General features: G+C 48.7%; 1 protein-coding gene across 4 annotated transcripts; it reads right to left on the minus strand.

The window, feature by feature from the left end:
• Window positions 1-13: 13 nt before the first annotated feature.
• slc35b3 (solute carrier family 35 member B3) lies at window positions 14-2,497 on the minus strand. 4 transcript variants are annotated; one of them, XM_062479626.1, is made up of 5 exons: window positions 2,339-2,426; window positions 1,940-2,193; window positions 1,163-1,390; window positions 750-871; window positions 18-412 (listed from the first exon to the last, which is right to left on the minus strand). In XM_062479626.1, exons 2-5 carry the CDS (start codon window positions 1,940-1,942, stop codon window positions 145-147), a joined length of 621 nt encoding a protein of 206 aa, XP_062335610.1. In that variant the 5' UTR covers window positions 1,943-2,193; window positions 2,339-2,426; the 3' UTR covers window positions 18-144. The 4 variants fall into 4 exon arrangements, with proteins under 4 accessions (XP_062335607.1, XP_062335611.1, XP_062335610.1 ...); XM_062479623.1 differs by lacking the exon at window positions 1,940-2,193 and having other exon boundaries at window positions 14-412; window positions 2,339-2,497; XM_062479627.1 differs by lacking the exon at window positions 2,339-2,426 and having other exon boundaries at window positions 16-412; window positions 1,928-2,332.
• Window positions 2,498-12,070: the final 9,573 nt, after the last annotated feature.

Genomic DNA, 12,070 nt, shown 5'->3' on the forward strand with positions numbered 1-12,070 from the left:
GAAGAGCACTTTGTTTTGGTTTTGTCGTACAGCATCAAAAAGAGATGGCTTATTAACATCTGCATGCTTGATGTCTCCATGTCTAACACAGCTGAACCTGTTCAGCTGTAACTCGAAACCTGAGCGCACATTCCTGCAAAACACTCAAACTCCCTCCTCAACTCCAGCATGAACACGCCTACCTGCAGAACCCAACTCCAGCATGAACACGCCAGCCAGCCAGCTGGACCACAGCTCATGCTGTGAGGTTTGCTCACCTTGGATAAAGATGCCTCCTATCATGACAGGGATGAGCTTGCAGCACTTGAAGATGACCTGGGTGGGGTAGTTGAGGTATCCCAGCGAGGTGTTGGACAGGCCCATGGTCCCCACGGTGAGGAAGGCTATGATCATGTAGGTCTTCCCTGGGATTCTGCAGAGGGAAACAGCAGCGTGAGTTTGGAGGGGTGTGTGTGTGTGTGTGTGAGTGAGGAGGGGGGTGGGTGTGTGTGTGTGGAGCCACTTGTCAAGTCAACAATCTGGAACAGCCCAAACTGACCAGCTGACAAGATATACAACACAAACCCGCCTCCACACACACACACACACGTAAAACCCCCCTCCACACACACACACGTAAAACCCCCCTCCACACACACACACACGTAAAACCCGCCTCCACACACACACACACACACGTAAAACCCCCTCCACACACACGGCACGCTAACAGGTGTGTGTTCTGTGTGTGTGTGTGTGTGTGTGTGTACCTCCTCCTCTTGTCCTGTGTGAGCTGCAGCTCCACCAGGCTGAAGACGGAGTAGAACCCAAACTGCACCAGCGTCAGATACCAGCCAAACGGCTTGAAGCCCTCCACAGAGAAGATGAGCTCCTGCCACACGACACATGATGAAGGAAACTTTCTTCCAGTGACATACAGAGGAAGATTTGAACCTGCAGCCTCTTTACCTGAAGTCAAATGCCCTAACCACTAAGCTACACCGTCCCCTACAAGGCATGCACCATTTGCTGTCATGCACGCAAGAGTGAGCACTACAAATAAAGTGAATCATCACATTTGTATTAATATAGCAGACACTTATCCAAATAAACAGTGCTTTCAGAAAGTGTAGCAGATCAAAACCCAGGAGATGATCCCTATCAGTCCTCCTCCTCTACTGACCTGCAGGTAACCATAGATGAGGTAGAACAGGAAGACTCCCGCCACGCACACCAGGAACTGCGTGGGCGTGTTGAGGCCGCTCAGGTTGAGGCCCAGGACACGCAGCTCATCCACCGAGCGGATGTGAGGCGACATCACCTCCGTGGAGGCGGGGATGGAGATGGAGATGTGCTTCCGCGAGCTGTTGTAACCCAACAGGGGGAACTTGCCACTCATCTTGTCTCCGGGCTGAGGAGAGAGGGGGATGTAGAGCCAGTTGTCAGGATGTTATCTGTCTGTTACCATGCAGGTAACATGAACGTGCATTTGCTGTCTTGTTGAATACGTAGAAAATGGCCTTCTACAACGGAGGTGATCGGTTCACATAAGCAATAGTTTAGTCTGATAAACAATACAATTAATACAAATTCTACCTCGGAGTGCGTGTACTGTTTTGATGGTGGTTAACTAACTGGTCGCATTCGTATCGGCGGGCATCTCAACATTACAGACTGATCCTTGCTACGACGAACAGGTAAACTGGATGCTGAAATGGTACATCACTGTCAACCTATTACAGTTGGCTACTGTAGGTAATCAATCATATAGGCAGTGAGCTAGTTAGCCATCTACCAAGTTAGTAAAGCTTGCTTTAGATTTAGCGAACCCACAGCATTAGCGACATATTTCAGATCTACCTTAACTGCGTAATGACGATAATTTAGCAAGACATTTCAGAATCGCAAAATGATAATTTTTCAGGCTACTGCTGGCTAGTTAGCTCACCTAGGTACCCACCATGTAGCCGTGCACTGTTTCCGGGTTTGAAATGCTACGTTAAAATTAACTCTTCTTGTGAGACGATCCAGATATAATGTCATTGCGAACGCGAGAGCATCATACTATAAAACATTCGACAACAATCGACCTTTTCCCGCAGAATTGCTAGCCAGGGACCGGTGAGAAGCTAGTTAGCTAGCATGCCGACACTCCAGCTGTCTCCTGGCTGCAGCCAACAACTTCCGGTCAGACTAACGTCGAACTTTGACCTGCTGCACCATTGGTGGAGAATGTTAAAGCAGTACAGGTGAATACTTTGTCTTAGATACGTCATTGATTTGTCCACTGCAGGAATACATTAAATCGTTGTAGTCGCAAGACAAATCATGTATAGTATGAAGGCATGAACAGGCCTACCTCATCTGGAGATTCTAAAGAGTCCATTTCTCCGTTTCTTTAATAATTTGAAGTACTGCGACACATGTATATGCGAGTGTCCAATAACTGTTGCTGCACACTGACACCAGCAGAATAACTTGTCTGTCTGGTTCGTCTGCATCAGGCGTCAGGTCTGGAGGGAAGGCTTGTTTCTTGGTGCCAGGAGCTGGTTCAGAGGGTGTGTTTATCCACCACAGGTTTAATGACAGTAATGTCAACAGGAAGCAACTGGGTTGGGTGGAGTGGATCAGTGTAGGGTTGAGTGGTGGAGCATTGCACTGCAAATCAAGAAGTAGCAGGTTAGACCTAGCTGTGTGTGTGTGTGCTAGTATACAAGGAGTTCCTCCCTGTCATCATTTCCCCCTACTCATCATCCTTCCGCATGTTCTGCCTTCCATTCTCCACTCCTCCTCTTTCTGTCCTCCACTCCAGTCCTCTGTATTTCTCTCCTCCAGCAAACTAGTGTTCCCTCCATCCTCTCCCATATTTCTCTCCTTCCTCTCTCCCTTCCTCTCTTCCCTTTCCCCTTCCTCCTCTCTTCCCTTTCCCCTTCCTCCTTCCCTCTCTCTCCTCCCCCTCTCTCCTCCCTCCATCCTCTCCTCCCTCTCTCTCCTCCCTCCATCCTCTCCTCCCCCTCTCTCCTCCCTCCATCCTCTCCTCCCTCTCTCTCCTCCCCCCTTCCTCTCCTCCCTCTCTCTCCTCCCCCCTCTCTCTCCTCCCCCTCTCTCCTCCCTCTCTCTCCTCCCTCTCTCTCCTCTAGCTCTCTCTCTCCTGCCTCTACACCCTTCTCTCTTCTCCACCCTCCCCTACCTCCTCTTCTTATAATATCCTCCCTCCCTCCACAACCTCTTCCTAACAGTTACAGTATCAGTCCCTCCTCTCCCACACTTCCTAATGGTTTCTGTATCCGCCCCCTGTCCCCCCGTCCCCCCCAGATACCATTATTTCCAGCTAGCCTCTTTGACAATATAAAAATTCAGAGTGGACAGCTCAATCCCTCTTCCATCTCAGATTTGATTGTAATGGTATTGCCTTCTGTCCCTGTGCGGCCTCCAGCCGCCTCCACTCGGCCTTTATGACACTAAAAAGCCAGGCTACAATTTTTCCATCTATTCAAAAGAATTCTGTTAATAACTCATTTCAAATGAGTCACCTACACAGAGGCAGGCTTGGGCCAGGCCTGACTCCTCTCTCAGGTCGCGGCGCTAAGGCCGGACAAATCACCGTCAGAAAGGATTAATAATCTCTCTGAGTCTAGGGCCTCCTGCCCAGTGTGACAGTCCTAAAGAGACACAGAGCTCATGTTTACAACCTGCTGAAGTATTCAGCCATGCACAGCAGGACACCACGGCCACTTCACATCAGAGTTTACAAGTGTTCCCATTCATCAAATACGATGATTTATGAAATAAAACCAATGTTCCTACCCATAATATCCTGTTAAATAATAAAATACTTATTTATTGATTATTCAAAAAAGGTACATATTCTGGTAATGGCTTTGGAGCAGGACCACTGGACCTGCAATAAATAAGGTGGAGAAGGAGATGAAGGGCAGGGAAATGACTTCTGAACCAGTCAAATCTGGATTCAATATGGCCTGGTGGAAAGCGGATCAAGCCAGGCATTATTCAATCTCTCTGAGGCTTGAGAGGGAGCAGGACCCAGCTCTCTCAGACTGTATTTCTGCTGGACAGCAGAGCGAGAGTGGAACTTAATTGCTTTTCTTGACCAGCATTGCGCAAGAGCATCATTTACATTTTAGCTCAAGACCCAAGTTTGGATTTTGGTTATTAGAAGTCACAAGCCTCTCATCTGTCCATTAGAAGCAGTCATGAGCGATCACTGACTAGTTCCCACTGATGTTCCTGTTCTCTGACTGGCGAGAGAGCTGTATAATCACGATATGTTTCTCTGTTCACTGAATAGCAATTGTTACAAGTGTTAAAATAGCGAATGCTTTATAGGCTATGGGTTAGGGTTTAGTATTAGATATCAGGTGAATTCCTTAGAAGGTCAGACTCAAAACAACTGTGTAGAACTAAGGACGCAAACAAACGGCATCCTTTAAATGCTGTTAAGCTTTGCATACTGTAAACATGATGAAATGCTGGTTAGGAATGTGCCTTCACTCTGTAGAGGCTGAAGCAGACTGTCTTCACGTTAAAGGAAACAGAGGCTTGTCTGCTAGCGGGCACAGTGAGAGAGGAGGAACACCTCGTCTGGCTGATAACTCCCTCTGCTTTCTCCCGCTAACCCACTTCCCCCAAATTAAAAAGAAAATGGACCCATACATCCAACCCAAGGTGCCACTTTCAAAATTGGAAATACCAGAAGCTAGGAAATCACAGTGTCGCCATCGCCATGAGATAATCCAACACCCCACCCCAAATGCCACTGTCATAAAAGCCTTTATCTGTTACCAACACTGACTTCTGGAAGCGGAGTCACTTCTTGAGAGTCTGCTGATCTGACATTACAGTGAGGGTTCCTTAATAAGCCGTTTGTGTTTGGTTTTATCCAGGCTCTCTCTGTTGTCCCGTCTCCAAGCCATCAGGAGCTCTGGCATGCTAGAGAAACAGATGCTATCTGCTCTATATTGCTTCTCCAACCACTCATATCCTCTCTCAGGTTATTGTCTTTGATCTGCTAGGCTTGCTACTCTCACATTTTTCTCCCCCTCTCTAAACCCCCTCCCCATCTCTAAACCCCCTCCCCCTCTCTAAACCCCCTCCCCCTCTCTAAACCCCCTCTAAACCCATGTCTGTGGATAACTGTGAGGCGAGGGGCCAGCTAGTGTTGGGCTGCCTGAAGTTTCCTTAATATATTCTCAGTCGAAAGCAGACTGACATGTTGTGAGTCTGACTAGTTAAAAAGGCCCAACCATTAAAAAAGACGAAATATTTAAATTTCCTGTTTTCAAGATTTTTGTTTTTTATTTCGTGGATAGCAAAAAGACAAAAGTCACTAAAGACTGAAGTCACTAAAGACTAAAGAGACTGTTGAGGTGCGGAGGTCTTCTAAGGTGTTGCCAGAAGGGGGAAGCATGCCTCTTTGCAAGTCTGAGGAAAAGAAAAGAAAAGTGATTAAACAATTTGCTGGGAATGTTGTCTCCTTATCCTCCCTGCGAGCGTCCCTCTAATACATACAGGCAGGGACAAAGAACTGTTTGTTGTCATCGAATCGAGCCTGTAAATAACACACATATTTCACTGCGCATTCATTTAACCTGCGCTATGCATATGAAGGGAGGGAGACACAAACATAAGACGTGGTGTCATTTAATTAAGAATTTAGCTGTGAGCAATAATACTGTTTTTCACATAACCTTTAACTACTTAATGGATTTGAGAAGCCCATTACCTTCCAAGATTTCTGTTTTTAATTATTTGGAATATTGTCACAGATATGAAATGTCAATCACAGTCTTGGGGTTACCCACTCAGGGAGATGCAGTTGTTTCAATACCGTTTACTACACAAAGAAAGGTGAAATGTATACTTCTTTTATCTATCTTATTCATCGAATCATTTATTATTGACCTGTTGCTGTGTTCCCTCCATCACGGCTGCACCACAGCCTCAGTTTCAAAATGACACGTAGAACGGCTGTTCTGTCTGTCCTGAAGGCTGTCAGTCCCTGGATGGTGAGGGTTGGTCTGTGTCCATGTCTCTTGACCAGGACCTCCATACCTCACCAGCACCCACCCTGCCCTCCCCCAGCTCCCACCCACCCTCCCCTGCCCTGCCCTGCCCCAGCTCCCACCCACCCACCCTCCCCTGCCCTGCCCTGCCCTCCCCCAGCTCCCACCCACCCTCCCCTCCCCTGCCCTGCCCTGCCCCAGCTCCCACCCACCCTCCCCTCCCCTGCCCTGCCCCAGCTCCCACCCACCCACCCTCCCCTCCCCTCCCCTGCCCTCCCCCAGCTCCCACCCACCCTCCCCTCCCCTGCCCTCCCCCCTAGCTCCCGTTCTCCCTTGCCCCGCCCCGCCACCCCTTCCCCGCCCCCCCCCCCCATCTCCCCAACACCCCGCCCCCCCCCCCATCTCCTCAACACCCCCCCCTCTGCGCCCCCCTATCCTCCAGCCAGGGTGGGCATGGCATGCCCCACCTCAGACCCCCTGGCAGGATGGGGGAGCCGCTGGTGGGTGTCACCCCGTCATAAACCTGTACAGCCTGAATCTAGACCCAGGAAGAGCGTTGAAAGCAGTTAAATTACAGACCTGGGTAACTGAGCAAATCATGCATATCATTTTTATAGCTTCCCAGAAGAATTCAGCACCTGTGGCTGGCCGTGGCAGTAATTGCACGTGAACAATCCCGGTTTGTGAGTTGCTGGTTGGCTGGTGGTGTTTTTCTTGTCAGCGCCAGGTAAAGAACAAACGCAGGTAGATGGTGGAGGCTATGGGAGTGTCAGCCACACACTGCTCTGCAGAGTGACTCACCCGAGTCCCACCTGTGGGCTGACTGTGGTGCTTCACCTGGCCTGTGTGGTGAAGCAGAGAGTCCTCAGAGCGTTTGTGTCAGCTTGGATCTGCTGTTTAGGATGAGTAAATAAGGCAATCAGTAAACCACAAATCGGTCTCTGCAAGACCAGTCCTGTTTCAACAGCGTCTTCTGCAAAAGATAATTAATGTTGTAATATTGTAAATATATTGCTTGCCAAACATTGACTGTGAATCTTTCCCCAGATTGTGTTCTGCTCACTAAGATGAATAGTGTCCTACTCTGCTTGCTGTCTCTGCCCCCGCAGCTGAGACAGGGCGTCACACGATTGCTGTTTGATGTTTGTGTTCACACACCTGAAGTGGGTTTATATTTAGCAACCAAATAATGATAATAATGTATAATAATAATGATAATGTAAAATACTCATGTATAATAATATTATTTTATAATTATTACATTATATTTCCTCTCCCATGCCCACAGCACAGAGTTAGTGTACAATTACATATAGTTTAATATATCCACTGAGCACCTTTAAACAAGCATCTCAGGTCCGCAAGGTGATCTATCTTCCAGCTCCATTACTCCATTGTACATCTTGATAGGCAAAGATCGCTCCTAGCTATGTTTAAGCATTAAATAGTGTATTATTATTTCACATAAATCAAGTGGGGATGTGTGTGTGTGTGTGTGTGGGGGGGCGTCATAAATTTTGCATTTCTCACAGACAGTATTTTAAAACCGGCGACACTGCGTGGTGGGGCGTCAGAGGGAAGTGGCTCTCCTCTAATAGCGCATGAAGGATGGAGCTGGAGGAAGCTCAACAACATGCAACACACTTTAGATTGAGTTTGAGCAGTTCCAACACATTCATCATGACTCTGTTTCCATAACAAGCTGGAGCTACTGCTGCAACCAGGCTTCACTTTGACTCCACAACGGACTGGAATGAAATGACACAGAAGAAGAGACATAGTCCCATCTTCAGTGGGCACTGGGGCCGGCTGGGGCCGGCTGGGGCCGGCTGGGGCCGGCTGGGGCCGGCTGGGGCCGGGATGCACGGATGACAGCAGGAAGCTGTGGAAATGAAACCAGTTGTCTGAGGGGGTGGGTGGTGGGAGCCCCTTCAGAACTTTGTGTAAATCTTCATAAAAATAAAACAATTAAGCAAAACTGACTCAATATGCTGTTGGCTCCTGCTTGCATTGCCACAATTAAACCACTTTCACCAAGTTTGCTTATAATTTCTTTACATAATAATGATTTGAGCCACAGGCCTGAGCACATTTACTTTCTACAAAGCCTGTAAAAGATGTTGTAAAAAGTCACTTCAAATTGCGAATTGAATTGTTGCCAGTACAGTAAGTTGAGGAGAGCAAAGAACTCAGAAGAAATGTCTTTGAACTAGTTTTAGCTCGCAGAAAATATTGCTCCTGGGAATGTATATTCTGTCTGAAGTGTTTCTTGGCAAAACTAAACACAGCAGTAAAGATATGGCACCTCTACAAATATTCAGCTCCCATAACATCATCCCAAACGTTGTAAAAATAAAAAATAAAACTTACAACTTACGTTACATAACTTTTTATTTATTTTCATTAACGACACACTGATCTGGTGAAACAACTTAGTTTATAAAGTTAGACCAGAACCCTGAGCGGGGTGTGCGTGTGTTCCAGAACATGTGGGGCTAGTTCCGAGCTCTTCTCCTGCGTTGTCTTGGGAACGGAGGGTCTGTCCTCTGTCCCCCGGCCGGGGACACGCACCCAGAGACCACAGCTGCGGGGGGGAACTTCAGGTTACACTGAACAGAAGCCAGAACCGCTCCTGTCAAACCTTCTTCTGAAACGTCACCATGCAGACCTGAGGGAAGCCATTCAAGCAAGCCAAGGCCTCAACATCACCAGTGTCCCTGGCAACACGGCTGTGGATGAGCCGTGTGTGGACCCCAGTGTGTGGACCCCAGCAGGGGCAGGAGTCATCACTTCAGGCCCCGGAGAGTCCAGGACTCTGCTGCTTGATACATGCATGTATGCAAACATGAGAAACAACACAAAATTGGCCTAACATTTTTGATTTGTGTCTTAAGCCTTTTACAGTACAAACACACATACACACACACACCCTTGGCAGTACACACACACACACACCCTTGGCAGTACACACACACCCAGTTCTGTAGAAACCTCAGTGAAAGCAGATTCCAGTAACGCAGCATTAAGGGGCTTCTCTCTGTTATCTTATTCTTCCTGTTTGCCCCTTGGTGAAACATTCCCTCAGCATGCATCATCTCATTTCACTTTGATTTCCCTTTCCAGGACTGCAGTCTAGATGCTTCCAATTTCCAGCCCATTCCCCAATTTTCAACCCAAATGAGAGACAACACTTTCTGAAATGGCTGTTTAGGTACAGAATGGAGTTGGTAAGTGCTGATTTAAATAGCTGTTTAAGATAAGCGGGCTGGTGTAGAGCGGGCAGGACCAGGAGAAGACAGGACAGGAGAGTTGTGTGTGTAATTGTGTTGAGGCAACAGATCCACAGTTTACTGGATCATGTTTCGGGAGAAACGACTGTGGACATCATTTAAATCTAATGTTTCACAGCTTCATGAAACAGAACATGTGACCGGCTGTTTTCTTCAACAAAAACATCTGTATCTTGTTTAATAATGCATCAACATTAAATATGTTTCAAGAATATTTGTCATTCAGATGTAATCCTTTGTAATGTAGACATTACTAAGCCTTAACTGTTTAATGTTGGTCCTCTGTTCATGTATTTGACAAAAACAAACATATATTTGCATATATATGCAGTACATGGTCGAAATAACTGTTGTGTTTTCTGACAATTATGTGGCGGTATTTTAAAAGTAAAATAAAAATAAAACTTATTGTATAACATCAGATTATCGTCTTAAAACCTATTATATACTGTATATTATACATATATATATATTGTATTATATATGTCATTTAAAAACTATTATATACTGTATATATATATATATATATACATACACATATCCCTGGAAAGTCCAGATGTTAACAGCAACTAACCTTATTGCAGGGCTCTTTATTTCTCTTTGTGAAACCACACATTTTAAGAATATTTGCTAAATTTGTTGTTGATTAACCTTTTGACTGTGGAGAATGTGTCCAGCATGCTCCTTGGTTGGTAGAGAAAAGAGAGTCATTGTAGATCCTAACTGGCTGGTGTAATCCCATACAGCCTGCATCATCCACCGGAGGACTCCCAAAATCTGTTTTCAGCACATTTCTGAGGAGGGGAACCAGGAAATGCTCTCTGCAACTCTTGTGTTACTCTAGAGTGTTATTTCCATGTAAATTGGATTAGTTCCCAGACCAAGGAAGTAGGTGTAATGTAAGTAACCATACAAATTTAAATATAGAACATCAAAAACATTGTTATGCATTCATTTATTTTTGAGCATCCTGAGCCTCTGTGAAGATGAGATGAAGCTGTGCGTCTCTCTGCTCCGAGGCCTTTCTGTTTGATATGTGCAGAATAGTGCAACGTTTCAACATTTGTGCGGCCGCCAACTCTAATTCACTTCAACACTCTCACAAATGAAACATCATATCAAGTGTCCTCGTCCAACAGGAGACACACAACAAGCACACAGGACTTCAAAGCTCCAGTCAGGACCGTGTCACTGTTTCACCCCCACGCTGTTCCCTAGACCTGCAGCACGCAGACAGGCTGCAGCACGCAGACAGGCTGCAGCACGCAGACAGGCTGCAGCACGCAGACAGGCAGGGGGCAGACAGACAGGCAGGCAGGGGGCAGACAGACAGACAGACAGGCTGCAGCACGCAGACAGGCAGGGTGCAGACAGGCAGGCAGGGTGCAGACAGGCAGACAGACGGCAGACAGACAGACAGACAGACGGCAGACAGGCAGGCAGGGGGCAGACAGACAGGCAGGGGGCAAACAGGCAGGCAGGGGGCAAACAGACAGGCAGGGGGCAGACAGAGAGGCAGGGGGCAGACAGACAGGCAGGCAGGGGGCAGACAGGCAGGCAGGCAAGCAGGCAGGCAGGGGGAAAACAGACAGGCAGGGGGCAGACAGACAGGCAGGGGGCAAACAGGCAGGCAGGTAGACAGACAGACAGGGGGCAGACAGACAGGCAGGGGGCAGACAGACAGAGGCTGATGGTAACTCCCTGTCACGCCAGAGTGAGAGGCAGGGAACAGCGGAGAGTCAGGGGGGCCAGGGGGACTCATGGGGAGTTAGGGGGGCCAGGGGGAGTCGGAGGGGCCAGGGGGAGTCGGGGGGAGTCAGGGGAGTAGGGGGGGCCAGGGGGAGTCAGGGTGAGTCAGGGGAGTAGGGGGGGCCAGGGGGAGTCAGGGTGAGTCAGGGGGGGCCAGGGGGAGTCAGGGTGAGTCAGGGGGGGCCAGGGGGAGTCAGGGTGAGTCAGGGGGAGTCGGGGGGAGTCAGGGGGAGTCGGGGGGAGTCAGGGGGGCCAGGGGGAGTCGGAGGGAGTTAGGGGGGCCAGGGGGAGTCGGGGGGAGTCAGGGGAGTAGGGGGGGCCAGGGGGAGTCAGGGTGAGTCAGGGGGAGTCGGGGGGAGTCAGGGGGGCCAGGGGGAGTCGGAGGGAGTTAGGGGGGCCAGGGGGAGTCAGGGGGGCCAGGGGGAGTCGGGGGGAGTCAGGGGAGTAGGGGGGGCCAGGGGGAGTCAGGGTGAGTCAGGGGGAGTCGGGGGGAGTCGGGGGGAGTCGGGGCAGGCAAGGCAAGCCTCTCTGTCCGTCTGGACAGGAGATGGACGTGCGTCTGGGCTTTGTGGTCTGGGGATTTGTCCCTTATAAAACAGCTTCCAAACAGGAAGGCAACAGTGGGAATAGCCCCCCGAATGTAATTAATTTTGGGACTATTATTGCAGGAGGAAGAATTCTAATCAGTTGCAGATTCCTTCCTGTTTGGTTAGTGTGACCGTGACCAATTAGGAGGGAACTTAACGTTACAGTTCCACTTCCTGTTCTGCCCCAGAGTGGTCACCCTCGGCAACGCGCTGGCAAAGGGCATGTTGAGAGTCAGAGAGAGGGAGAGAGAGAGAGGTAGAGAAAGAGAGAGAGGTAGAGAAAGAGAGAGAGGTAGAGAAAGAGAGAGAGAGAGAGAGGGGGGAGAGAGAGGGGGGGGGAGAGAGAGGTAGAGAAAGAGAGAGAGAGAGGGGGGAGAGAGAGAGAGATAGGGTGGGGGAGAGAGGGAGAGAGAGAAAGACAGAGATAGGGTGAGATAGAGAG

The sequence above is a fragment of the Osmerus eperlanus genome, chromosome 15 (genome assembly GCF_963692335.1).
Source record: "Osmerus eperlanus chromosome 15, fOsmEpe2.1, whole genome shotgun sequence".
Classification (NCBI taxonomy): Eukaryota; Metazoa; Chordata; class Actinopteri; order Osmeriformes; family Osmeridae; genus Osmerus; species Osmerus eperlanus.

Excerpts from the sequence above, each read along its gene's own strand:
- slc35b3 (XM_062479623.1), bottom strand. The coding sequence starts at position 2,365 with ATGGACTCTTTAGAATCTCCAGATGAG. Across the intron at positions 1,391-2,338 it reads CTTTAGAATCTCCAGATGAG|CCCGGAGACAAGATGAGTGG; the intron begins GTAGGCCTGTTC and ends CTCTCTCCTCAG. Across the intron at positions 413-749 it reads ACACAGGACAAGAGGAGGAG|AATCCCAGGGAAGACCTACA; the intron begins GTACACACACAC and ends TTCCCTCTGCAG.